The sequence below is a fragment of the Phytophthora infestans genome, genomic scaffold (genome assembly GCF_000142945.1).
Source record: "Phytophthora infestans T30-4 supercont1.10 genomic scaffold, whole genome shotgun sequence".
In the NCBI taxonomy this organism is placed as follows: Eukaryota; Oomycota; class Peronosporomycetes; order Peronosporales; family Peronosporaceae; genus Phytophthora; species Phytophthora infestans.
In genome coordinates, this window is record NW_003303749.1 from 1,196,654 (window position 1) to 1,223,849 (window position 27,196).

A 27,196-nucleotide genomic window follows, 5' to 3' on the forward strand; every position below is an offset into this window, starting at 1 on the left:
CAAGAGCGGCAAGAAGGTTACGACAAAACTGAGAAGTTCGCCCAGCTACCCCGATCTTCTCGAGGGTGTGCTAAAGAAGCACTGGGACCAGCTCGAGGCGATCGAGCAAGAACTGCGCGCAGACGACATTCATGAGATGCGGCTCATGAACGAGGTCGTCCTCGTCTACGCGAAAGAGCGTCCGCCAGTGACCCGCGCTGGGATGAACCAATTGGAGAAGATACTGAGTCGTCAAGGAGAGAGATTGCTCAGCGATCAGGAGTACAGGGGTCAGCAGAGATTGCAAGATTGGCAGCAGTTGTTAATGCAGCTTGGATTGCAGTAGAAGTATAAAGAGCGAGTTACCAGTAGCGTTGTTCTGTAATCCGTGTCTGATGCATATTGAAGCTTTCTTTTGTGTCACTATGTTATCTCGCATTAGTGGCATCCTGTCAAAATCATTATTCTCAGATACGGTACAAGAAGAACTCTCCGAAGCATTATGATGGCGTTTGGGGACGACCCAGACGACGGCATGTCGGAGCGACTACTTGAAGAGAGTGAAGCAGGAAGCACTGCGTCTACCATCCCGCTCACCGACGACTTTGAGCTCATCTCCGAGCGGGAGACGCTCGTGTTCGAGGACGATTTCTTTCGACAGCAGCAGCGACTCGGCAAGCGCGGTGGCTTCTTCCAGACGTACTTGATGGAGAAGATTCAGCCAGGATCAGGTAGATGACACCGATCATATAGTATCCTGCTAATTTTCGTCTAATGTGCTGCTGCATTGCTGCCTTTTCATTAGTGAAAGGATCTATGTTCACCATGACCGTCGCGATCGTGGGTGCTGGCGTCTTGGCGCTTCCCTACGCCGTACAACAGGCTGGATTGGTGCTGGGTATTTCCCTCATTGCACTAGGAGCCATCGCTACCAATTTCACGTTGAGACTATTGCTGGAATGTTCGGATCTGGGGCAGGCGCGATCGTACATGGACTTGGCTTCGGTCACAGGAGGACGCAAGCTTGCAGGGTTTACTCAGCTGGTGGTATGCATGAACCTGTTCGGAACGAGTATCGGCTACCTCGTCGGTAGTGCGGAGCTGATTCAACTTGCGTTGAGGACGTTCTTGGGCAGAACGAGCCAGAGTATCTTCCTGGATCGGCAAGCGCTGATTTTGATGTTGACTGGGCTGCTGGTGCTTCCACTGTCGCTGCTGCGAAGTCTGGAGTCGTTGAGATTTTCATCGTTATTTTCTATCGTGTGTATCGTGTTCATGGCGTTGGTTATTGTGATCAAATACTTCCAGTTCGTGCACGAAGGGCTGGCCCCGACGATCGCGTACCAGCTCAAGCACTTGCCGCTATTTGACTGGCGTCTCAGTCATTTGCTACGCGCAGTTCCACTCGTGGTGTTCTCGTTTACATGCCATCCTAACGTCCTTCCTATCTATTTGGTGCTCAAGCGTCGCTCTAGCAGAAGGATGTACAAGGTCATGAATCGCAGCATCGGCATCGCCACGACTGTGTACTCGCTGTGTGGTTTCTTCGTAGTGCTCACATTCGGCGAGGCCACCCGGTCCAATTTCCTTAAGAACAATTACCACGGCGACGGCGCTGTGATTGCCGGGTGTCTAGGCTTCAGTATCGCGTTGATTCTTACCGTCCCGCTGTTCATGCACACGTTGCGAGACAATATCCGTGAGGCGCTATTGGGGAACCGTCGACTGGATTTGATGCGTCATGCTGGACTGTCGACTTTTCTGGTGCTTGCAGCGCTTATGGTGGCGCTAGGATCAGGAGATATCGCTTCGGTTCTTGGCGTTCTTGGTGCCACGACAAACCCGACGATTTGCTTCATGCTGCCAGCGTTTTTCATCCTCCGTCTGGGTGGCGAGAACCACCGAGCGAGTCAGATCATCGCCGGCCTAATGGCAGTTGTCATGACCATCGTGAGCGCGCTTAGTCTGCTGCAACAAATGCACTTCATCTCCTAAAGGTAAAGTTATCCCTGCAGGTGTATAAACTCTTATGAACACTGATGTTGAAGTCCTTTCTAAAGAATAATGTTTTATTGGTCCAAAAATCAAGTCACAGTCCTCTCTTATTCGCTAAAATAAACCAAAAATCAAACGTCCAGTTGAACTCGACCATCACTCCGGCATTCTGCATCATGGCCAACAGCGAGACCGAGGCGCTTGTGCGCGCACTCGGAGAGCTTGCCGCCTCGCTGCACAGACGTCGAGGCAGCGAGTCCGCCACTACCGCAGAGAAGCGCGCTGTCTTGAAGTGGCTGCACGGCCTCAGCGTTGAGGAACTGGCGTCTCTGTGCTGCGTGGAGGATGTGGGTTTCGTCAAAACGCTATTGCACATGGCGGCGCTATCCAGAGCTTCCAGAGGCGGTGGCACACGTATACAAGAATTCCAACTTTTGCCACAGACCAGCGGCGTCTCCAGCACTGTCCAGCTCAAGCGTGCTACTACGAAAACGCCGTCGAGGAACGCCCCGAGGTGAGGAGGCTTATACAAATCGAATCCAAACGTAGTATTGACTGTATTGGTCGGTATGCAGAGAATTTGTGAAGAGGCCAGTGCTGCGGACGGCGGATGGAGATGTGGTGGGTAGTTTTCACTCTAGAGAGTATGAAGAATGCTGTTTAAAGCTGCTACAAGGCATGAGAGTGCTAAACACACTGCAATCATGCGATACGGTCGCGCTGTCAATGGCATTTTTCCAGCCAGTGCAGAAAGGACAGCAACTCGCTGCAGATTTCTTTCATCTAATGGAGATAATATCGTGTGGGGAATTCCTGATGAAGTGTCCGTCAGATACAACGCTGACGAGTCGGGTCTGGGGGGAGACAAAGGTGCATGGTTATGTTAGAATGTGAATTATAGAGCAAAGCCTAATACGTTGTATGTGTGCATGTTCTTGTCTAGTGGCTGAGACAACAAGGCTACTACTCGCTTCAAGCTCTGTTTGTCAATCAAATTGTGGGCAACTGTAGTCGACTGCAGAGGTTGTCGGCTGTGAATCTGACATCGTATTGTATTTAACTGGGCAGGAACTCAATATATGGGCCTTCTGGAAGCGACGCCAAAGAGATGAGAGCGCGAGAATCCCGCTGCAAGGCCTCGCTTCGAAACTTTACTTGGTAAACGAATGGGAAATGGCGAGTTTGGATCAACAGAATGCAGTGCTGAAGGAGCTGGGTTCCAAGACAATGTCACATCTTAGGACTCTTAACCATTCGGTGACAAGCGACCTACAAAGATTTCAATCTGAGCGGTCGTCGTTGGAAGCGCTTGTGAGCATCCTGAGCAAGATATCGCAGCCGGTGGCTCACGGCGTCCCGGTGGATATTTGCTTTACTTGTTCGTTTGAAGACGCGATCGCGTTTCCACAAGCGGGGGTCATAAAGCTACTGCTGGCAGAGCATCTTCAAGAACAATGCTCGTTGCTTCTGTGTGCAAGACTGTCGAAGGAAGAAGAAGTATCTGCAAGCAACAGAGTTGGAATTACAGACGAGAGAGCCAAGTCTAAAAGAAAAAGCGCCAACCATTCCCAACGACGTCGTGCGAGTCGCAAGAAGATGCTCAAGCAGCGACGCCGTGAGGGCGAAATCCGAGCTGTTCAGCACACACGGTATAACAGCGTGTTGCGTGAGCTCTCCCAACATTTTCGTCAGAAACATGAAGACACTATTGCATGTGTGAACCAGGTGCTTCGTGATGTCATTAACATCGCGATAGACGATGATCAGCTAACTTCAGGGGGTTGGAGCATTACTTCTGAGCTCAGTGCCAAGGATAACGTCCATCTCAAACAAAAGAGGAAGAAGAAGAAAACGAGGAAGAAGAAAGCGGGTGTCGAGGAGGCCAGACATGGGAGCGCCAGTAAGACAACGCGTATGTCTATTTCTTCGCCGCAAACTCTAGGAAAGATGGTTCACTCATCTTCCAAGCCGCATTCTCACCGAGACACAGAAGAGCACAGTGTTGCCACCGCTGGTTCAGATTCGTCACCGTCTCAGCATGACAGACTGCCTCTGGTTGACTGCAATAGTGATAGTGGAAGTACACATGGTGACGGCCCGCGGCTGAGTTTTTTCTCCAATGTTGGGCCGACGAGCACAACGTCGCCAGCTTCTTCGGCACCGCTACCGTCATTCGGCACGCACTCTCTTTATTCGTCGACCACGACGCCGTTCTTCCTGTCGTTGGCACCACGAGACCACCACACCCAACCACCGCGTGTTTCTCGACAAGACCTTGATGAAGATAGCGAAGGGAATCAAGCGGCAGATGGTCCCACTCCTGCTCACGATACTCAAGCGAGTTCAGACACGTCAAATTTCGAGTGGTATCTGCCGTCAGTGTTCTCATTGCAGACCTCCGCACACCGTACCGTTTCCCCGACTCCTGCTCTTGACTGGCATTTTAACCACTGGCAATTCAAGGCTCAAGATGGAGGCATCTCGGACAAGGGCGTGTCCACGGTGGCAATAGCAGAACTAGACCCGCCTCCGCCACCGTCGTCGTCCTCGTCAACTTCCTCAGCATCGTCTCGTTTTGCAACTGGAAGGATATCGGGATCGACAAAAAAATATTCGCTGGCGTCTTTTTCCAAGATTGCTGGGCTGGACGCAAGTCGGCGAGGTGCCAGCCACTTGGAGCAAGAGAAACCGAATTTGACAGTGGCATCAATACGAGAACATGATGATGGTGCGTCGAGCGCGGCGGAGAGCGACAATGAATCGGACTTCTTGTATCGCGAAGGAGGCTTCTTCGATCGCCAGCGTGCGCTCAAACGTCGACGACGCCCATGGCCTTTTGATTACGCCCGCGACCAGGACGAAGAGGAGGTAACGGAGAATTATGACGCTCCGAGACGATGTCTTGCTGCGTCGACTGGTGGTAAAAGCGATGCGTGGACAGACTGTTATCACTGTTGTAAGTGTGCTTGTCATCGCGCTGCTAGTGCTCGAAGGGATGAAGATTCGCCTGAGGAAAGAGAGTCAGGCAACAACAATCGGAATTTATGCGACCAGCACGCTAAAGCGGCATTGATTTCGCCGGTAATTGCAGACAAACCTGTTGAAAACGATGCGATCGCCAAGGTTACAATGGTTTTGGATCGAATTGTTCAACTGGAGGAAAAACTGACCGAGAAAGCGAAGGTACGTGTATCTTGTGAATGGCTCTTTGTATCCGTGTACTTACCTATTGGTCATGCTGCAGGTGATGGATGAACAAGCCGCTTCTGCATCTTCTGAAATCACCACTCTGAAGCAAACCGTAGCGACGTTGACCGCTCAGTTGCACAACATTGAGAACAATATCCAAGACTTGCAGTTATGGCAGACCTCTGTCTCTGCTAACACCGGTGGATTGGAGGATTCGTCGTTAGGCAACGCAAGCTCCTGTGGCTCGTCCGCAGCTCCTTTCTCACCAGCGCCATCATCTCTAGACCAACAGGACGACAGCCCGCCTACTGCAGCACCTCCCCTTCCGGAAGCCTATGCAACAGCAAACTCTGTCATGGGTCCATTCGTGTCCGTCCCCTTGTCGGTGCTGCCTCCACGCAGTAAACTACACTGGGATCTGTGCGAATTCGCTGCTCAGCTTCAAGCAGATAGCGATGCTCGTCTCCCTGCACAACTAGCCGCTCAACGGTTGTGTATGGCGACCGTGCAATCGCTATGGCCGCGTGCTCAAGTGCGTCCTTACGGGTCGCATGTAACGAGACTGGTACTTCCGTCAAGCGATGTGGATCTCGTCATCTGCTTACCAAAAGTACGTCGTGATGCTCCTGCTGACGCTGCCGGCGTGTTAGAAGGTCGAAATGCCATCAAGGAGACATGGCAACAGAACCTGGCCCGCAAGTTGAAACAAGAGCCGTGGGTCGTACGTGACTCGGTCAAGACACTACCCCATGCTGCTGTCCCCATCATTACGCTCCTCACTGCTCCGCCGTACAACGTGAGGCTTGACATATCGTTTGAAGGTCCTGGTCACAATGGGTTGGCTACGAACGACGTCGTCCTAGCACTGCTGCATGAATTTCCACCACTAGCGCCCATGATGCTGGTCTTAAAGAGCTTCGCTATCGAACGTGGCTTGGCAGTGGCGTATTCGGGAGGACTCTCGTCGTACGCGTTGCTGCTCCTTGTAGCACGATATCTCCAGGAACACAGCGACACAATGCCCAATGGGTTCGCGAACGCTTCCAGAGCGGTTCAACACAGTTTGTCAACTGTTCAAGCGGGTGTGGCTGACTTTGGTCTAATGCTCATGGGCTTCTTGGATTTCTACGGCAACCGGTTTGATCCACGCACAACCGGTATCAGTGTAGCTTCACGTTGCTTCCTGAATCGAGAAAGCACCTTTATGGCTGGAGCTGTTCCTGGGACGACAGGTATGGGCGACCCTCATCAAGTGCCACATCAGTATCAGCAATACGCGGCTGATGACGCAGCAGTGGATGATCGGACAAGTCAATACGGCTATGCTCAGCATTGGCAAGTACCTGCGCAACCGCACATGCAACTGTCACCGAATGCTGAGGCTGCTCAAGGAATACGCCGATACGGCTATCGTTCTTCCCTGGACTTGCCGGCATCAAGAGCACTGGATGGCATGGGCGCTGCGACTGGACTCTTGGACTACCAGCAGCTACAACAGCAGACGTACGATCCTCACAAGTTCGACCCAGTGTTCATTGAAGATCCTTTAAATCCAAGTAACAACGTCGGACGAAACTGTTTCCGCATTATGCAGATCAGACGCGCGTTTTCAGCGGCTCATCTCGCGCTACTTTCTGCGTCGCGAGACCCAACGATGTTCGCAGACAACCGGATGGGTTTAGTGGCAGGTGTTGGGCTCCATCCAGACAACATTCTCCGAGCCATCTTGGGTCCAGGTGCTCCCGTAAATGCAAAGTCTGATGCTGCAACGTCGACAACGGTTGGGGGCACAGTGTACATCGGCGGCGTGGAGCACCCGTACGCATTCCACCCTTACAACCAGCAACAGTTCACGTACCACCAGCATCACTACTATCAACCGCCACAGCCTTTCCATCAAGCCACCGTACAGCAGCCTCGCAGTGTGAGTGCGTACAGCAACGAACCGACTTCGCGTCGACACAGTGAGAGCGAAAGTGCGAAGCTCACGACACGCTCATCAGCCTCAACAGCCAGTCACAGTGATCGATCAAGGAAACGACATCTCGGAAGTCCACGCCAGATCAGCACTCACAATTCCAACGTCCCAGCACGTCTGCTCCGTCAAGGCTCCACGGAATACGGACAGCGACAGTCGTCTTTGAAGCAGATTGACGGCCAAAGTATTACCAAGGTGCTTAGTCGGAAGAACAGCGAACGCTCCATGAGCTTATCGTTAAGTTTTGCCGACGTTGTACGTGACGGTGGGGGGTCAAGTGGCGCAGCTGTAAATATTCCAAAGGCGTCGCCCCACGCGCTTGCTCGACTCGCACGGTTTTCACGCGATGACATGGCACTCGAGGAAAGCATTAATGAACGGTGGGAGACCAAAGACGACTCGGAACTTAAGTGAAACGTAACGTGATGAGTGGCATGTCGAGTGGAAAACGCATCAATTGGATAAATACGGCCCTCAGGCTCACCACATGAAAAAGCAAAAAGTGATCGATGGGACCCACGCGATCCTCAGTCCGAAGACCCAAAACTGTAGACGAAACCCTGAACAAAGTGAAAGAACAAGACAACGCGTTAAGTTCCACGGTACATCACCCACAACAAAGGTTAAAGAGTACCGATTTCTCGCGCTTGCGCTCGATGATGTCGAGCTTCATGAGTGTCTGCAAGATCTCCTTGCAACGAATTACCGGCAATCCGCTGTGCTTGACCAAGTCGGAGATAGAACTGTGCATTAAAACTCAAAACAATTAGCAAATCAAAATAAAAGCCACGACGTGTAGTCTCAAGACGTACATGGCGCAGTGTCGGTTCTTGAGATAGAGCACAATGTTCTCGAGCTTCTTGAGCTCTGCAGGACTCTGATACTTGCGTGGGATCTTCTCCCGAATATCTGCAACAACAACCACCTCAGTAAGTAAATCTTGTCGACCTCTTCCAGTCTCTTCATCAACGTACGGCGTTCCCACGTCCATGCAGGTTTGACTGCCTTGGGCGCAGGCTTTCGTCTCTTTATCCGGGTGTTGTTCGAGTCCACCTTCGCCTGTCTCTTCATCGTAGTAGCAGGCTTCTTCTTCATCTGCTTGGACTCGCCATTCGCTTTCATCTTCGTCCCATTTTGATTCTTCGGGACGCTAGTGTCGTTAGGTGATACGCTTGAGCTGCTGGGTAGCGGTATCCCCGTCTCAGGAGACGTTGGTTCCTTTTCTTTTGCCTGCGAGATACGTCCGCGAGGAGGAGCAGCCACCGGCGGCGGAGGAGCGTTCTTGGGATACGTCAGACACGACGCGTGCAGCGCCATCGCTCCCTGAAAAGCGCCAAATGCCGAGTTAAAGTCATCGACGGCATCGTGTACGCGCGACAGCTGCTCCACCTGCTCCTGGAGTCCGCGCAGAGCGCCACAAAGCTCCGCGAAGGGCGAGAGCAGCGGGTCTGCCATGCTCACACGATTCAAAATGCGGCAGGAAATGTGGTCAACACCAACATTGTGTAATGATGGGGTGGTTCTGGAAGGAAACGACGCGACGCTTCAAGATACATGTACCCATCTTGTGGGCATTTATGTTTGCCTCTCATGGCGAACTTCGAGCTGGATCATGCGTATCTGCGCCAAACTGTGAGCGCTCCGTTGACGGAAGCAATGGCGCAATTAGCGATCTTGCAGCCTGAAGATCCTGTCGAGTTTCTGGGTAATTACTTGCTCAAACATGTGGCCAACGTTGAGGCACAACTGAAGCTGCAAAAGTTTAAGCAAAGACAGAAGCTCGCAACACCACGTGATACTGTTCATCTGGATGTGGCTGATGCGGAGCAACAGCGGCATCAAGTTGAGTGGGAGAAAATGCTCGAGGAGGAGAAGCAAGTGCACGACCAGCTGCACAACGAAGCGAGTGTGGCGCTGGTGTTTCAGCGATTCCTAGAGTGGATGTGCTCAATACTTAACGCTGAAGAAGCCTATATTGGCCGTAAGTGCGTTGATCCACAAGGGAACAGCATCGTCCACTTCATAGCGAGCTCCAAGCATCCACAATCTACTGTAGTGGACAAGTTCGTGGCCCAGTCTACCGACGAAGGAGAAGAAGATGTTCGTCGTGGTGTCGGCGTCACCTTTGACGTGTTCAAGGAGATTGCACCGACGGATGAAGACGGTAACCCTGCTGCTGATGCAGAGGGAAACGCACTTCCAGCAGCTACGCCAAAATTCGTGCATATTGAGAACGTTCTACGCGAGCCAAGAGTCATATTCTTCGGTGTGCCAAAGCTCGGTGCCCTCGTTGCACGTGCAGGGCAGTACAAGAGCTACTTGCATGCTGACGTGCAAAATGAGAGCAACCCAGAGGAGCCGAATGTGCTCGAGCAGTGGCTTGTCTTCTCCGTCGACACCATAGGTCAGGCTCGGGCCTTTACCAAGAAAGAGATCGACCGCTTCCGTCACGCCACCGAGCTCTTCCTGACTACTTTGGAGGAGAAGGAACGCGCGCTTTATATGAAAGACAACGAGAGGTGTCTATCTAACGATAAGCCGCTACTTCGAGAGTTCCTAGTGGCGTTTGCTGCACAAGTGGCTGTTCAAGAAGAGAACTTGGCAACACAATTACCGGGACCATCAGAAGGTGAAGAACTCAGTGAAGCAGCTCAACAACAACGTGCTGTAAAGGAAGCGGAGCTTCGGCTTTCGTTCCTGACAGCACTGCTGATATCACACATCCCAACGTTATCGCTCGCTTCTGCCCACGTTGTTCCTTTTAGGGGATTCGTGCTGACAACGTTCGCAACAGCGCTAGAACTTCTTGGCTTTACGCGTCGCGAGCTGTACAATCCTGCTACGGGTCAACCAAGTTGGGACAAGATCGCTCCTTTGCTAGAAGAAACAGAGTTGACGACATCTTTGAGCGCATTTGACGCGTCTCTGGCGACTGTGCGGTCTTTGGCTGAAGCGGACTGTACGAGTGCTAGCGGACTCCATGCCATCAGAAAAGCTCTAACAGCAACACCAGCTGCCGTCTCCCAGGCGAAGCAGAACCTCGCTGAGATCTCCAAGACAGACGTCGATACTGCGAGTCCAGTAGCCTCATGCTTCTACATATGGAGCCTTGCTGTTGTTGCCCGTGCTGAGAGCATCACTACCATGGCTGAACAAGCACAACAGCTCGAAGATGAAGCTGCGGCGGCAGCGGCAGAAGCAGCAGGAGACGCGTAGACCAGGGTACACATCGACCAGAACGCTTCATATTCTATCTCAATGCTCACGTTCAGGGTCATCTTCGCAGTCTTCTGCAGTAGCCACGATCTTTCGGGTGCTAGGTTTTCTTAGCGAACTCTTTTGCTGCTTCATTTGTTGTCGTTCACGAGCAAGACGCTTCATTTCATCTGCAAATTCGGTACGTTGAAGCTTCTGCGCTTCCTTGTGTTTTCCTTGTGCAGCTTCTGTTTTTTCTTTGATCCCGGCGTTGATTTCCTGTGCGTCGTGTCGAGCCTGTTTGAGGAGCTTCTTTTCATGCTTAACACGTCGTTCATGCGCATGTTTCATAGCTGGCACTAATACATCTGCGTCTGCACGGTACACAGCTTTTAAGTGCGCTCGAATGCGGTCACATCCTTCAATAGCAGACCCCGCACGCTCCAGCCGCTGACGCTGCAAGTCTCTTTCGACTTGTAGATTTCGATTCCCAACCTCGTGCTGAGTCGATGCGTCGAATACCGTAGTGTGACCAACGTGTTTAAACTCATAAAAGTAGTGACGAGCTAGCCGTTCGTAGCGTGGTTGCCACGTCTCCTTTGCTTTCATCAAAACTCCCACGCGCTCACAAAACTCATCACTTGATAACGTTGACTTCAAGGCGCTTCTTTCGCTCCTGTCCACAGAGTTTTCATCAATCTCCGGTAATGTTTGAGAAGTCGATACTTCGACCATCAGCTCCTCCCACACCCGTACAAATACAGGGTAACAAACCCTGTTATCTGCGACCCATGCCTTAGTCTCGGTAGGAGTATATCCATTCGCAAAGCTCGTCTGGTACTGGTCTTTCATCTTCCATGTACTGCTCATTTTCTCCGGCAGAAGCGTCAACGGGTTGCGTCCAATTGAAATCACGTCAAGCTGTGCGAACAGTCCGTCAGCCAGTTCCAAGGGAAGAGCGTGCAGACCGTTGTTATACAAGTCCAGCTTACGAAGTGCACGACAGTGTTGGGCCATCTCTCGAGGTAGCATCGTTATTCTGTTTCCGTACAGATTCAGCACTTCCACCTCTGGAAGTTCATAAAGACACGGCTCAAGTTCGACAAGGCGGTTTTCCGCTAGATCCACGTAACGCAGAGACGTTAGATCTCCCAGACCCGATTCGAGTGGTGTCGTGAGGCTGTTGTGCGAGCAACGCAGACTTGTCAAGCGCGTCAGCATCATTAGCGTTCGAGGGAATGTCAACAACTCGTTGTGTGATAGATCAAGCGAGGTAAGCGACTCAAGGCATCCAAGCTCATCGGGGATGCTGGTGAGTTGATTCCAAGACACGTCCAGCTCCCGGAGACGAGTCAAAGCCCCAAGTTCAAGAGGTAGAGCCGTTAATCGGTTGTTCGACAGATGAAGTCTTCGTAAAGAACGTAGCAGTCCCATCGTGACAGGTAAAACAGTCAGACGATTGTGTGTCAGTCGTAATTCCTCTAATAAAGCCCAATGCTCTCCACAGCCAGAGGGAAGCCACCGAAGCGCGTTGTTGTCTCCATTCAGAATAACCAGTCCGGAAAGATTATTCACTGCTGACGGTAGCGATCCGAGCGTGTTCGACTTGAAATTCAGCTCCTGGAGCTTGGGTATCGCCCCAACGCCATCCGGTAACGTTGACAGTGCGTTGAACGACAAGTTCAGACTGCGGAGACTCTGGAGTTGCGGGCCAAAAACATCTCTACCCAACCGCTTTTGATCACAAGCGCTGAGATCCCAGATACTCAAATCTCGAAGTTGCTGTAAGCTGTTCGGAAGTCGCTTGAGGGTCGGATTACCTCGCAGATTAAGGCGTACCAGCTTCACCAGATACTCTCCGATGTCATCTGCTAGGACCTCTAGCATATTGCTTGCCAAGTTGAGTTCTTCAAGTGAGCGAAGACCGAGGCAATTATCTCCAAAGTTCGACAGCTGATTGAATGCCAGATGCAACACACGTAGTTCGTGTAGATTCGCCAATCCTTTTGGGGTGGTCGCTAGTCGATTAGAGCGAGCGTCAAGGAGCTGCAAGTCACGTGCTTCACCAATTTCTTCTGGAAGACCAGTAAGCTCATTACTACTGATATCCAGTGACTGCAGTGAGAATAAATGCGTGAAGATAGCGCCTGGGAGGCTCTGAAGCTGGTTGCGAGCTAAATCCAAGATGAGCAGACTCGACAGCGATGAGAGTGCATCCCGACCATGATACAAGTCGTGTGGGAGCGCCTTTAAGCAGCGACCACGTAGGTCGACAATGTCGTCACCATAGCGTGCTTTACGTCGAATGATCCGCTCCATCTTGGACTCCATGAGCTCCTGCACCACTTCTCGTTCGTGCGTAACGCGCTTTTCAGCCTCAACTTTAGCACGATCAAGTAGACGTCGCTCTTCGCGAGCTTGTCGCTCTTTAATCATACGCTCCTTCTTTCGGTTAATCTTGTCTTGGCGTTCACGGAGCGCTTCTTTGGTTCGCGTGGAAGTAGCTGCATGACGTTGCTGCTGAAACAAACGCCGTGATTCTTCCTGCTCAGCTGCACGTCGCTCCTTCTCAAGGCGTACGACAACTTCCTTCGCTTCAAGCGCTGCACGCAGCTTTTCCTGCTCCTCCCGATATATCTCATCTAGCAGCGCATTCTGCATTTTCTCCATCACTTTCTTACCCTTCTTTTGGCTCATCAGACCATTACGCCCTTCAGCATTCCGCTTTTGTAACTCAGCTCGGACGTCCACCAGCTCCACCCATGCATGTTTGAACTGTTCTAGGGATATCGTTGTCGATTTGGGGAGCTTCGCACGTGCCACTTTACGAGCACGTTTAGTCTTGAGAGAAACACCGAGCAGCTCCAGCGCTTTCTCGTACTCGAAGGCGTTTAGAAGCTCGTCTCGGTCTCCATCCAATTGATGAAATACATCGATCGGTGACAGAGTCTGCATGGAGTTCGTAGTGTTGGTGTCATCCCGTTGCAGCTTCTGCTGGGCGCGCAAGTAGTTAGTTATATACATTGCAATGACGAACTCTCGTTCATCAATGTAGCCTCTGTAAGAATTCACACCCTGTTAGTACAGTTACAACAAGAGTGAGACTGCAAGAAGAGTCCACGTACTTGTTCTGGTCATCCACCAATCGGAAAAAGCGTTTAGCTTTCGACTCCAACAAATTGACCTTCATGTAAGCCAGCATTTGCTTGTACTCTAGAGAATAAATAGCATTAACGTGAGACAGCACCACGAGAGGATACAACAATGCAAATGCACCTTCGAAGTCGATCGAATCCGACTTGTCCTGGTCAAACATGCGAAATAGTTGACGCGCATTGCGTTGTAAAGCATCGAGAGATAGCCCCTCTGCGCCTTGAAGTTGGTCTTGCTCCACCTCCATGACCGTCTGCAAGAACCGGTCGGAGAGAGCTTCCATCTCCAGTGCGACTTGTTCCGCTGACTTGGTCGGCGGTACGTACGTCTCGAAGACTCCATACGCCAACACAAGCATCTGCGCCGTAGGAGGCTTCGCAGAAGCCGGTTTCCCAATTGCCACACTCGCAAACACAAGCGGATCAAACACTAACAGCTCCTGCTCAAACATGCGAGGCATGTGCAATCCTTTCCACTGGCCATCAGGTCCACAATCGAGTAGCACAGGTTGAGCACCAGTCTCCATCTTCTTCACGCTGTGTTCGTCATCCAACGCCCGTTCATTAGCTCGAGATATAATTACGTACAGCGGGAGATCACGGTCATTTCGGATACGAACGTCTTCGAAGCGCAGCCAATACGTCAGTACAGGACTCGTCGGTCCAGCTGGAGGTGGAGTTAGCCGTCGAACAAGCTGCCACAAAGCACGTTAAGAACAAGTCCACTTGTCCACAGCACACGAAGAACACACCTGTATCTTCCCGACGATCTCGCGAGCTGAAGCAGCTTTCGCTGGACGAAGTGCAGACAACCATCGGCTTTCCTTGGGCTTGAACGGATTCGACACTTTAGTGCGAGGAGTGTAGTCATGAAGAACGGCTTCCAGCAGTACGATCGTCTCCATCTTCTCGGCATCCAGCTTGGTTCACCCTATCAAGAGACACAAAACACAAAAAACTAGCGATGTGAAACTGCATTTCATTTTTACCTCGAGACGATATTCTACTCGACTTGCTCCAGTTCGTCCGCATCTTCGCTTGATTTCCAGCAATTCGTCGTGCTCTGCTGACAAGATTGCGCTAGTGTACAGTGTAAATTACTGTCGCCGCGGTGCTGTCGTTCCCTCTCAAAGCTGGCGGCGATGAGTGCCCACAACCGATGCGATCGTGCTGACACTACTGGCATTCGTGCTGGTGCTGTACGGAGGTTGAATGAAGTCTCTGTCCTTGTCCTCGTCTTGGGTAGTTGTACCAGTGCTACCGACAGTTGTGGTGGATGCCGTGTTTCGTACAACAGTCGTCACCTTAGTATAACGCGACGGGATGGTGACGAAATACTTGTTCATGGCCAGACAAAAGCGCTTGCGGTAGTGTTTCGGGTTGAGCACCGTGATCTCGCCCTCCTCCTGGATCAATCGCTTGCCGGCGTGCTCCATCATCTTCATGAAATCATACTTGTGGATATAGTCGATAATACACGCCACCAGCTCCTGTTTCTTGACATCATAGCCCACCAGCATGGAGTAGTCTGTGGCTTGCACCGATGCCAAGAAAGTTGTATCGTTCATGATGGCAGACAGAAGCAGCGACAACGCAGACTCTTGCAAAGGCAACGGGATCCCACCAGCTAACTCAACGAAATTGCGATCCCACAAGACGCTGCGACTGTCTCCACTCTGATCCTCTTTGTATCGTCCTTCCATCTTGCCTTTCAGGTCAAACGAAAAGTCCACTTCGCGTCCGTACATCAAATTCTCCATCACGACCACGCACATACGCACGTTCTGGTCACTGTCGCCACTTTGAGTCGTGTTGGAGATGGAAACCTTGTAGATACCCAGCACTTTTGACAGCATGGAAGACAGGTCGTTCTCAAACGTCTTGGCCATGTAGCAGAAGTACTCGTTAGCCATACTCAGGAACATTTGCAGCTCGATCTCCGGGATAGCCTTCGCGATAAAGCGTTCGTCACGGGTCTTTAAGAAACCAGCGCCAGACTTACCACCTGCTACATTCCATTGCTGGCAGTTGCACAGAGATTCCACATAGTTTCTGTCACCGCCGTAGTACAGTTTTCGGAGTGCGTGGAATTGCATGGCGTAGTACGACTTGCAGCTGAAGCGCATGGCAGATTGGAACTGGTTTTCGTCGACGAAACTGTGGTCCACATTGTTGCGCGTTGTGGAGCGGAGAACACGTAGCATGCTCCTGATCTCTTCGGATAGATCGCAGTCAACAGGAGGCGACGTGCCGTTCGTCTTCGACTCGAGAGCAAACCGCGTGGCTTCCTTCCTCATGTTATCGTTGATGCATTGGCTGTACTCGTTCGAAAACAAAGAATACGCCACCACTGAAGTCGGCTGTTTAGCGTTAACCAGAACCGTAGCCTTGTTTGCACCCATGAGCAAGCTAGGATGCCACTCCAGTAGACGTTTAGGCAGTGCCAAGTAGCCCAACCCGTCAGGTTTCTTAGCTTGTTGCGTCAAACGGAAGTTCTCAAGCGCTGTCTTGGATGCCAGTGCTCCCATTGTAGCTGAAACATGGCCAGGAACACCCACGGTTGAGATGGATTGCTTAAACAACGCTGCCGGAAACGATTCCGTTTCCACCTTATAGTCGGCTGGGAATGAGTGGCTCGATTCATCGTATCGATCGTAGCTTTCGTCTGTGTCCCATGGTTCCGATTGACGCGAGCTCGTAGTTCCATTTTGTCGCAAGGTATTGGCTACTTCGTTGGCTACTTCAGCCATTCCTCCAGCTGGAGAAGCACTCTTGGCAGCAGCCAAGCTGCGTGCAAAACTTGCGAGATGCGCCAAGTTTCCAGGCTCCTGAAAGTTGATGTTTACTGGCGTTGCTTCAAGTTCACTGGGAGTAGGGGGCTCACTGTAGCGGTCGCTGTAGCGTTCACTGGATTCCGCTTGCTGTGCTAACTGGTCGAACCAAGCCTTAGGCAATGCGCTCTTTGGGCTATTGACAAGACTCGCCATCGTGGGCTTAACTGTAGCCTGAACAGCGCGTGTGATACGCAAGCTCCAACCGACTGCATACTCGTAGATTTCACGAAAGTGAGCGTTATACGCGAACACATCTTGCGGCGGATTCGACTCGATCTTGGCGCCGAAGCAGGAATACCATTGCTGGACTTCATTCCTCAGGATCTTCAAGTTCTGCTTGGCATGGAGCGGTGTGACCAGATCGGCCATCGACTCAGCAACTTTCGACGTCGTGACGCCGTAAACTTCACGAACGAGATCGCAAAGATCATGGATGGCATCAAGCTGAACCTGATGGTCAATATGTTCCTTCCAAAGTGCCGGCTGCAACGCAACGTGGAGAACAGGCTCGAGAGGCTCCACGTGAACGCTGACAACTCGTCCCCGACGAGAGAAATAGTGAACCAGCGACGAATCTCGTGACCCACTCACACCAGCCAAATGGGGAAAGCGGACACAGTCAATGTCCATAGCCTTCCCGTAGAGCATATCCTCCAGAAACTTTCCAAACGAGTAGTTCCACAAGTCACGCGGCACCAAAGAATACTCCGAGGACAAGTGGTTACCACCGCTCATGTTGCGTGACCACATTAGCACATCCTCGGACCGAATATGCTTCAGGACAGCACGGTAGTTGAGCTCTCGAAGGAATTCCGTTGGTAGTTGGTCACTTGAGTCCTTAAAATCATTCAAATCCTTCACTCGTACGATCACACGGCCAGTATCATGTGAAAACGACAGCTTCGACGTTGAGAATGCGCGTTTAAACTCAGTTTTGCTGCTCGAGAAGCAAAAATTGTCGAAGAACTGGCCAACGGACATGTCGTTGGAGCTGTAGAAGTCGATACACATCATGTCTGCTTTGGACGCCGTTTTACCCTCCAGCGAACTCCAGCACGTAGAAAACAGGATGCGATCCCTAAGAGAGTTGGACGACTTTGCACCGCATGTGCACCAATTGGGGTGACCCGACTGCACTTCGGATGTGCTCGACACGCTACAGTCGTCGTCGTCTGCTCCACGAACCACTCGGAGCGAGCTGATATTGTTAAACCGTGTGTGAGCCTTGCACCACTTGCACATCGCCTGCGTCTCCTTCAGGGCGGCACGCATCGACAGAGAATTAGACTTGAGTGAGATATAGAGGGATGTCGACGACTTGGCAAACCATTCCTCTGCTACAGACCGCTCATGGTTCTGGCAAGGTGCAATATACCCGTAAGCTGCCAGCATTGACCTCTGCAGCCGCATGTTGTAGGCGGCTCGGATGATTGCGGTCAGTACGTTAGTAATCTCCGTGAAAACGTCTGATGTTCCTCCACGCAAGCACAAAGTGCAGCCCTTTGATGTAATTCCTCCTTCGAACACGATGTTCTGACGTTGTGTGCGCTTCTTCCGTTGCTTGGAGACTGCATAGCTGTCTTCTGCTACGTAAAATCCATCCGCATTGGCCCTAAATGCAATTTTCTTCGCACTTTTGGGCTCTTGATCGCTCAGTAGGACGTAGAATCGCTTGCAGGTGCCGATAACCCCGACATCCGACATTTTGTCAATGTGATCATACGATGTGAGTACAGATGCGCCCGTGCAGCGAGCAATACGCTGCAAGTCGATTAACCGGACGTTCTTGACGACTGATACGTTGGCTTTGCAGAGAAATTCCTCGGCAACTCGGTGCACATGGCCTTCAAACATGACAATATCAGGGTTGAGAGTCAGGATCTTCTCCGTAACGATGTGCATGTACTCCACTTCTTGAACAGCAACACTCTCCAGCGACGATATAGCCTCCTTCTTGCGCTGGTAGTCTAAAGCTGAGGCGATCAGGAGGATACGCGGGTTCAGGATATCGCTTCTCATTCCTTTGCGAGCCAGACTTTTGTGAACGAGAACGCCGTCGATAAAGAAACTATCTTGCACGCGGCCTCCATCTAAGCACTGGACACGGACATAGTGCATAATATCCAGCAAATCACCTTTATCAGGCTCACAGGATACAGTTAGCGCCGCTCGGTGAGCGAAATAGCTGATAATTTGCATCCATCTATGCTGCTCGACCATCAACAGCTGCGACACTGCCGGGGAGCTGTCCAACAAATGGAAGATGCGCTCTTCGATACGATCACGAGCATCTTTAGACATTTTCTCCAAGGCTGCGTCACGTCTGGCAACACATTCAGAGTTTTCTGCCTCGTTGTGAACATCCTGGGACAATCCAACCATAGTAAGGATGCCGGAATCCTTCGCTGCTAGTTTGTTAGGGCCGAACGGACACCACTGAGCAGCGTTTCCGAAGCGTGGCGTGTCAAATGACGCGGACAGTGCCTTGGGACGCGTTGTCATTGCATTCGAGGTGGGAGGGAACGCTCCGGCAAGTCGTGCTTGAGCATTCGACTCTGCGACAAGACGCTTAAACTCTGCTTCGCTCCAGCGATGGTTGCTCGGGTTCCCTAAATCCGTCTGGCTGTTTGAGCGCTTGAGTTTTCGCGACGCGTGCTGAGCGTCTTTCCTTCCAGATAGCATCTGAGAATCGCTAAATGTCCTCAGTCTGCGTCCAGTATCATGTCCAGTTTGCTTGACCTCCTTCGTCAACTCATGTAAATGAGGCTGATGTGCCAAATGCTGCGCACTCGCAACGATCTGAACCTTCGGAAACATACTAAACAGCACTGGCGGTCGCGACTTCTCCAACGATTCACTAACGCGCATATCGTCGCTGATCTCGTCTTTGCCAAACAACTCTGACTTGTCCAGCTGTTTGTAATTAGAAGCGTCGGACGTCGAGCGTTCCATAGCTTCAGCGATATGTTGCGGCATCAGTAGCAGCGTCTGAGCACGAGGAGATCTCACTGAGTTCTGTGGGTCTTCCTCAAAATTGGCTCCTGTAAGCTCCATCTGCAGGCCTTCTCGGAGCTGTCTATGGCACGTATGACACACCAGCTGCTTCCTCAGTCGTTCAATAGATTCATCCACTTTGTTGCCTCCAAAGGACTGCGGCAGTCTCGCACAACAGTTCGCACAAAATATCTGACCACACGATCGACAGTGGTGTCTCCTTTTGAAGAATGTGAAGAGCTGTTCGCACTCATAACAAGCTTTGCTGGACCTGTCAGACATCCAAAAGTGCTTGAAAGACCTGGATCTTTGTCTTCCCAGAGTTGGAGAGGTCTGTTCCTGTATCTGCATGGGCTCCTGTCTCGTGTCTGGTTCTAAGTCGTCTTGGAACTGCTTTACGCCGGGTAAGTGATGGCCCTGGGGCGACGGGAATTGCGTGAGCGCGTATGGGTTGCGGTCTACATTCATCTCGTGCTCTCTCTGGGCTAGATCAATCTCAATATGCTCCCCAAGATTCGGCACCTCGATGGCTGTGCCATCATTCCTGTTATCGTTCGTGCAGAGAGCGCGTCGAATTGTGCTCAGTACGCGCTGCAGACTCACGCCACGTATGGATTTGCCGTTTATAGCAGCCACCAGCGCTGCTGGGTGGATACCTAGTGCCTCAGCGTCGCTACCAGGCAGCACAAAGTTGACACAGACGCGGAAGTCGTGCCGTGACGAGGCCACCAATTGCACACCCAGTAACGCGTCCAAAGAGCTAAACATGGTGCCCGCGCGTTCGCCCGCGCGCAGCCTGGCCACGCGCAACGTCGAAATCTTTTCCACGGAGCGCGTAAACTGCTCCAGCGATGTGTAGCTCCCCTGGCCTGCACGACTGTTGCGAGCGATGCGCGTGGCGGGTCCCGTGAATGTCAGGGGCGCTGTATTAGGCGCTGAAAAGAGAGCCAATTCGCGCGACGACGACAGGGACGACGCTCGTCCGGCCTTTAGCGCTGCTGGAGACTCCGGCGCAGACACGCACGCGCTCGTTAGCTGCCGGAAGGCGCCGCAGACAGTCGCCATTGCGCTCTATTATGCCGTGGAATGCGGACTGCCTGCCAGGCCTGGTGAAGTTGCTGTATAGAGAAATGACCATCACTCCTTACTGCGTCCATCTGGAATTTTTGTTTGGAAACAGTCAGACGTGGCACTACGGACCTAACATGTACATGTACCTACATGTAATGGACGAGTTTATAGTGTATTCGCAGTTTCACCTGCACGGATCTATTGACGAGACCATTTACGCTTGGTGCCTTGCACATTCGACATGAACTCAACGGCAACGATGATGAAAACATAGATTCTAATGATAACAGAGCTTTATTTTATACTTGGGGCCAGAGGAGCAGCCCACGCTGCAGCTGAGCGGTTCTACGCTACTAACACCACCACCACTGGTGGCCTGGTGGCACCAGATCTTGACTTTTGTTCCGGGACTCAAGTTACCTGGACGACGCGTCCCCGCCGCTTCTTCGTGTTCTTGATGTTTATCACGAGGAGCGGACGATCTGGGCGACGTGGTCGTACACCTTGCGGACGAACACTTCGTCCAGAATGCGGTACTCGATCACGAAAGCAAGCAAACGCTGCCAGCTTGCAGCCAGAAGTTCGCTCACCTCCAGCACTACGAAAGCGCGATAGTATCGCTGGTACAGGAAGATAAACACGCGGATGAGTCCGTTGTAGAGTCCGCGAACGTTGGCAACCTGAGTCGACAGGTTGCCACCGGCACGTCCGTCGTCGTCGACGCTAAAAACATTTTGCAGGCGGCGCATAAGCTCGTCCACAGCGCGGCCCTCAGCGGTGGGCGTCTTAATGTCCGAAAGCATATCGTACATGATAGATACCTCACTGTAGAAATCCGCAGCCATCTCTTCGGCAAGGCTCACTGCCTCAGCGGGCGACACCGCCGAGGGATCCACGTAAAAGTCCGCGAACTGCATCAGAGTCGCCGGTGGCGCCGCGGACGTCGAGGTCGGCGTGATCGGCGTTTGCTGGCAAACTAAATTGCTGCTGTAGTTATTACTGTTGCTGACGGTTCCATATCCATTGCCGTTGCGGGCCACATTGGATTTGTTAAAGGACGAAGAGTTGCGAAGACGCTTGTGAACCATCACATGATCCTGGTGCGGTCTGCAAGCAGCGACGTTGCGGCTGCTGTTCAAAGAGGGGAGAGTGGGGAAGCTCGGGGGTCGTTCGCGTTTCATGCTACGAGGGATAGCGTTTGTTCTTGCCTGGCCTGCCTATTTGCCACCTGGCCTTCCTAGCCCGATATCGTTCCTGCGCCCACAGAGCTTCTTTGCTTTTGGCGGGCGCCGCGATCGGCCGCAGCAACCTCAAGTGCGATCGCATCGTTTTTTTACAAAGTAGCCACATCCAAGTTCCTCTTTCAGCGGGCTACCGAAATTTGCTTATGTATCATATAATAACCTTTAAATACGAAAACAAACCGATAATTTCTCTAACGCACAATGAAGGGAATCGAATAGCACCCCGTTTAAGTAGATAATGCAATCACACTTACAGTTCCAGTAATGAACTGTAAACTAAAATTGCGATGATTAGGTCTCAGGAAAAATTCTTCAAGCACTAAAATTTTCACTCTACCGGCTCGCGATCATGCTCGATGGTACGCAAGTCCCGCAGGCAGCCTGGCCGCGGTCAATTTATAGCCTCGGCGTGACCAAAATTGGATGTGTCCGTTTGTGTACTACAACGAGCTTCAGAAGGCGGCATTGAATGCTCGCAGTCTCCTACGCATATGCTGCACATCAGCCAGTGATGGCATTTTCAAAAATATCATTTCTGTTAAAACTTTGACTTGACGGTTGAAACTTTGTGGAAACGACGTTGCGCTTCGTTTCAGCATTGCAAAACAGCCGTTTGTTTGCAAGAAGGCGCTCTAGAAAAGCTAAGAAATAGAATTGTTTATACCTCCATTTCTGCCATCACTGCATCAGCGTCCATTGGATTGCTTGTGCCTCACGGCAGAGTGAGCCGATAAATTTTGGTATGGATGCACACTCCAAGGTGTCCAACCCGATCTGCCGTCCAGATTGCTGACGAAAATGAAACAAAGGAAGAGTTCATACTCATACAGCTTTAAGTGCGTATATTTTGAGATCAGCGTTTAGTGGTTGGTACTTTCAGCCAGAATGCAAGCGATTCGCCTCGTTGAACACGTGGATCACGTTATAGCTCCACTGGACCACGGTAGAACCACTTGAAACTTGGACAGCAGACAGATTTAATCGCACTGCAACTTTTCTGTTAGTCTCAGTGGCTGTTGATACCTGCGAGTGTTGCTATCTCGCGCGATCGTCACTTACCTGGTGCGCTTCCTCCATGCTGCTGCTTGCTTCTGCAAACTTGCCTACATATACTACAGTAACGTAGTTATGGTAGACTACTACTACAGTAGTAGTTATCAATTCTAAGGGCCGCTACGTGATGTAGCTCTACAATTTTAAGTGAGCATCATAAACCGTTATCTAACATGCCTTTCGCGAGGCGACTAAACCTCTTTCAGAGTAGCTGATTGAAAATTATCATTTGCTCAATATACAGGGAATGAATATGAATAAACAAAACACTCATTCGTAAACGTTTTCCCAATGCAAATTCGATCATTCAGAAATGTTTCACCCACTGACAAATTCGGAAATGAAGCGAAACTGAAGCTCAGACATGAAGCCAACGAATGGCTACCGGTGCTCGTTACTGATTCGTCAATAAAAACGTAATTACACTCTGTAAAAAGTTGTCAGCCGTAAGATCCTTCGCAAAAAGTTAGCAGCGTCTATCCTCAGCGCCGCCACAGCCATCATCGCCGGCCTTTAAGCTGCTTCTGTGGCTATCGTAAGTGAGTCTACACGAGTCCTGGTAAGTCTAAACAGCTGAGGAGGTTCCCGTGCCGGTAGTCTTAATTGTTGAGCAGGTTTCCGTTATTATTAATAGCGTGAGTTACGATTCGAGGGTTTCGCTTGTCAAACACAGGCACGACGAGCAGCTGTCGCAGATCTGAAGCCACTGCACTCAGCTGAAAGACTCTTTCAAAGAGCGCTGGGTGAATCCGTTGCAGGCAGCAATCGGCGGCCGAAGCGGCGACCCGTTTGGCGGTAGCCTTATTTCTGTGGAGCTTCCAGTGGAATGCTTTGTGTCTTCCAGGTCGCGTCGCTCGCCGGGTCTCAAGCTTTTTGTATTTCTTAAAGAATAAAACCGGATTATGGATGTCAATACTGTATTCTGATTACAACCTCAAATATTGGCTTGCTTCAATGAGGGTGGGACCGGAGAATAATCCGCCCTGCTGAGACATACATTTTCCAACCTTCTTAGCCGCCTGCTTGCAGAATGCAAGGTTCAGCTCGCTCAAAAGCAGATTTGCCTCTTTCGTGCACGAGGACAGAGCCGCACGCAGCAGTGAGTACTATTATATAGTGATGGACGTCAACAGGAAGCGTGTGTTGGAGCTCTCTGAACAGGGCGACTGGGACGAGGTGCTGCAGCTTATAGCGCGGAACCCAGCGCTGGCCCAGGCGCAGGATGACTTTGGCATGTTGCCACTGCATTGGGCCTGCACGGAGCCGTCGGTGAGCCTCGATGTCATTTCGACGCTCGTGCGGGCGTTCCCGGGCGCCTGCGAGCTCGAAAATCTCTCGGGCATGCTGCCATTGCACGTAGCAATCAAGGCCAAGGCGCCGGGCCTATTGGTCAGCGCGCTTCTGGACGTGAACCTGCAGGCTGCTCTTGCCAAGGACAGCAGTGGCCACTACCCCGTGGATTTGTCCATCTCCAACAGCTTACCGAGCTTCACCATCGACCTCATCCGCAAGGCCGGCGCGCGCGCGTTGCAGTTAGGCACCAAGATGCGGTCGACATCGTCAACGGATGACCTCACAAGCATAAGCAGTAGTGACCACAACCAGAGCGAAGACGATGACGATATTCCGATGCTAGTGAAGACCCAGTCCATGATGACCTCGACTCGGTCTTTGGGTCGCGAACTTTACACGGCATCATTCACCATGGACCCCATGGACTCGAACACTATTTCCTTGCAGCTCAAGGAACTACTTTCCCAACTGCACCAGCTGAGTGTAGACATTCGCGTGAACAATACGTCGTCATCAACCTCGACGACGTACTGCAGCTCGCTCTCGAGCGCGTTCTCCTCCACCGGGCACCTCGGCACGGAAGGATTGGCGTCGGTTCTATGGAACCCTAGCGACCGCTTCGGTATCGTGCTCGAGCCGGCCGTCAAGGGGATGGGTGCCAGGATAAAAGGTTTCTCGTCTCGTAGCGACGTGTTGGGCGTGGAGTCGCTTGCTGAGGGCGACGTACTGGTGAACATCAACGGCACGTCGGTGGCGAACTCTACGTTCACGTCTATTATGCGCTTCTTGAAGCATTTCAAGGGCACGTGCAAGCTGCGCTTCCGCAGTGCCGTCGACGCAACCACCGCGAGCAAGTGCAGCACAGGTAGCACGGGAAGCAATCCCGCTGCGGAACAGGACAACGTCATGTACTCGAAAGTGGCAGAGATGCTGGAGACCACGCTTAAGAAAGTCTCCGCCGTCGAGGAAACAGTGCGTCTGAGCTCAGCCATGTCGCTCTGCATGTAACACTTTCCGTTTTTGAGGTGCCAGAGGAATGGTGCCGATCTAGGGACGCCTGCGCTATTCGCCCGCTTTAATGTTATGGTAATTTTATATGGGGGTTATAACCAGCTTGGATCTGTTCTTCTACACGTAAAGTCCCTGCATTCAACTCGATGTCCATCCCATGACGACCATGATGAATTAATGATTCAGATGATGGCCATCAACTCAACTTCTTCACTCTAGGTACGATCTAGATTTCGTATTTAGTAAAAAAAAAACAAAATCTTCGCACATTCAAGTCGATTTTTTCGGCACATACGTGTCCTCTGCTGTAATAGGTCTACCGACGATGATGACTCCTGCGGCTACGCAGTCGCTTCAAGATAAGCAGCGAGGTACGTCTTCGCGGTATGTGTCCTCGCCTACCTCTGCTCTTTCTTCTCACCCGCTGTTCCTCGATAGAGAACCTGCTGCGCATGCTTGACTTTAACTCTGAAAGCGCTGGCGGCTTTGCGGATGCAGCCCAAGACTCCGTGTACGGTCCACACCACTCACTCAACCTGCAACATAACTTATGCCCACTGCTTATCCTCTCATTCCTGTGCAGTGATCGATGGGGTGACCAGTGGAAGATCCTCATCTACGATCGATTCTGCCGCGACATCATTTCGCCCATTCTCAAACTGCACGAGCTGCGCAAGAAGGGCGTGACGCTGCACATGCTGCTGGACACGGAGCGTGATGCCATTCCGGACGTCCCAGCTATCTATTTTGTCGAACCTACGCGCGAGAACTTGGAGCGTATCGTCTCAGATTGCTCCAAGGAGCTCTACAGCTCGGTGCATCTCAACTTTGCCTACCCGTTGAGTCGTGAATCGCTTGAATATTTAGCTCGCGCTTCGGTAGAGGCTGGTTGTACCAGTATGGTATGTGATTGCACTAGGTTTGGTGGTGGGGGTTGGCGTATTGACGACTTTCTGTTTGTTGTGGTGTGTAGATTGCCAAGGTTTACGATCAGTACACAAACTTCGTCTCACTGGAGCCAAGTCTATTCTCACTAAACCTCCAGAACAGCTACCGAGCGTACAACGACCCAAATGTGGCGGATGTACAGATTGAACACTCGATGAGTGCCATCGTCAAGGGGCTCTTCTCCGTGCTGGCCACAAGCGGAAGCGTGCCAGTGATTCGCTGCCCGAACAATGATGGTCCATCAAGAATGGTGGCGGAGCAACTCAGCTCCACAATTCGTGAACATTTGGTACGACTATTAGCACTGTTTAAGGACTTCGCGAAATCTAACCATTACTAACTGGATTGTAGAATGTGAGGAACGGAGTCTTCACTGAGAACACCTCCAACTTTCAGGTATGTGGTGACCACAGGTTATAGATTTTTTTCTTCTTAAGTCTCATTTTTTTCACAACGTCTTGGAACTGATAATTCAGCGTCCTCTGCTGATTGTCATGGACCGCAATGAGGATATCGCTTCGAGCTTGTACCACCCATCGACTTACCAGGCGCTAGTTGATGATATTCTATCCATCCAGATGAATCGTGTCAAGGTGACTGTAAAGACCTCTGGTGGAGACGATGGTGGTGATGACAGTCGGTCGCTGGATCGCACGTACGACTTGGATGTGACGAGCGACAAATTCTTTGAAAGACATGCCGGCAGTCTGTTCCCGGACGCTATTGACGCAAATGAAGAGGAAATGAAGCACGTCACGCGAAAAGAGGAGCAGATTCGAGCACAGACAGGTGGTAACGATACACTGATGAATGGTACGAAGGATCTCGTGGCTGCAGTCGACACTCTGCCGGCTTTAGTGGAGAAGAAGAAGATGCTGGAAGTCCATACGAACATTTTCCATGCGGCATTTGAAGGTGTGACGAAGCGCCACATCCCGTCGTATTCCATGTTGGAACAGAAGCTCATTGACGGCTCGCATGTTGACAAGTCGGAAGTGCTGCAGCTGCTATTGAACGCTGAAATGGGCACTTTGGCGGATAAGATGCGTTTGCTGATGATTTATTTCCTGTCAAGTGGTGCGAGCGGTGCGGAAATGGCCGAGTTCGAGAACGCTTATCAGCAATGCGCTGCAGCGTCAGAGCAGCCAGAAGCGTACATGCAGGCATGGAAGTTTCTCCGAAAGCACTCGGCTTTCCAACGACGTGCCAGTGTCGGGGCGAGCATGCAGTCTGAAAGCAACGCAGGGCCTGATGGTGGTG

At 51.5% G+C, this 27,196-nt stretch overlaps 9 protein-coding genes across 9 annotated transcripts; 5 read left to right on the forward strand and 4 right to left on the reverse strand.

Annotated features, from left to right (window-relative positions):
- Nucleotides 1-481: 481 nt before the first annotated feature.
- PITG_06912 (Amino Acid/Auxin Permease (AAAP) Family) lies at nt 482-1,974 on the forward strand (the record flags this gene model as incomplete). The annotated part of the gene is made up of 2 exons (XM_002904843.1): nt 482-710; nt 785-1,974. 2 exons carry the CDS (start codon nt 482-484, stop codon nt 1,972-1,974), a joined length of 1,419 nt encoding a protein of 472 aa, XP_002904889.1.
- A 176-nt stretch (nt 1,975-2,150) lies between these two features.
- On the forward strand, nt 2,151-7,555 carry PITG_06913 (uncharacterized protein; the record flags this gene model as incomplete). Its single annotated transcript, XM_002904844.1, has 7 exons — nt 2,151-2,488; nt 2,550-2,844; nt 3,043-3,874; nt 3,959-4,873; nt 4,916-4,942; nt 5,039-5,157; nt 5,219-7,555. The coding sequence occupies 7 exons, from the start codon at nt 2,151-2,153 to the stop codon at nt 7,553-7,555; spliced, it is 4,863 nt and encodes a 1,620-aa protein (XP_002904890.1).
- Nucleotides 7,556-7,624: 69 nt separating this feature from the next.
- Nucleotides 7,625-8,596, reverse strand: PITG_06914 (uncharacterized protein; the record flags this gene model as incomplete). Its single annotated transcript, XM_002904845.1, has 4 exons — nt 7,625-7,701; nt 7,776-7,884; nt 7,954-8,050; nt 8,116-8,596. 4 exons carry the CDS (start codon nt 8,594-8,596, stop codon nt 7,669-7,671), a joined length of 720 nt encoding a protein of 239 aa, XP_002904891.1.
- A 142-nt stretch (nt 8,597-8,738) lies between these two features.
- PITG_06915 (flagella associated protein) lies at nt 8,739-10,357 on the forward strand (the record flags this gene model as incomplete). Its single annotated transcript, XM_002904846.1, has 1 exon — nt 8,739-10,357. One exon carries the CDS (start codon nt 8,798-8,800, stop codon nt 10,355-10,357), a length of 1,560 nt encoding a protein of 519 aa, XP_002904892.1.
- A 39-nt stretch (nt 10,358-10,396) lies between these two features.
- Nucleotides 10,397-14,393, reverse strand: PITG_06916 (uncharacterized protein; the record flags this gene model as incomplete). Its single annotated transcript, XM_002904847.1, has 7 exons — nt 10,397-10,930; nt 11,069-13,021; nt 13,082-13,394; nt 13,462-13,549; nt 13,613-14,015; nt 14,073-14,183; nt 14,241-14,393. The coding sequence occupies 7 exons, from the start codon at nt 14,391-14,393 to the stop codon at nt 10,397-10,399; spliced, it is 3,555 nt and encodes a 1,184-aa protein (XP_002904893.1).
- A 59-nt stretch (nt 14,394-14,452) lies between these two features.
- PITG_06917 (Phosphatidylinositol-3-phosphate5- kinase (Fab-like; PIPK-A1)) lies at nt 14,453-20,381 on the reverse strand (the record flags this gene model as incomplete). Its single annotated transcript, XM_002904848.1, has 1 exon — nt 14,453-20,381. The coding sequence occupies one exon, from the start codon at nt 20,379-20,381 to the stop codon at nt 14,616-14,618; it is 5,766 nt and encodes a 1,921-aa protein (XP_002904894.1).
- Nucleotides 20,382-20,851: 470 nt separating this feature from the next.
- On the reverse strand, nt 20,852-21,304 carry PITG_06918 (uncharacterized protein; the record flags this gene model as incomplete). Its single annotated transcript, XM_002904849.1, has 1 exon — nt 20,852-21,304. One exon carries the CDS (start codon nt 21,302-21,304, stop codon nt 20,852-20,854), a length of 453 nt encoding a protein of 150 aa, XP_002904895.1.
- A 2,402-nt stretch (nt 21,305-23,706) lies between these two features.
- On the forward strand, nt 23,707-24,985 carry PITG_06919 (uncharacterized protein; the record flags this gene model as incomplete). Its single annotated transcript, XM_002904850.1, has 1 exon — nt 23,707-24,985. One exon carries the CDS (start codon nt 23,804-23,806, stop codon nt 24,983-24,985), a length of 1,182 nt encoding a protein of 393 aa, XP_002904896.1.
- A 297-nt stretch (nt 24,986-25,282) lies between these two features.
- PITG_06920 (SEC1 family transporter SLY1) lies at nt 25,283-27,170 on the forward strand (the record flags this gene model as incomplete). The annotated part of the gene is made up of 7 exons (XM_002904851.1): nt 25,283-25,359; nt 25,427-25,499; nt 25,572-25,890; nt 25,962-26,225; nt 26,288-26,332; nt 26,413-27,010; nt 27,058-27,170. The coding sequence occupies 7 exons, from the start codon at nt 25,314-25,316 to the stop codon at nt 27,168-27,170; spliced, it is 1,458 nt and encodes a 485-aa protein (XP_002904897.1).
- Nucleotides 27,171-27,196: the final 26 nt, after the last annotated feature.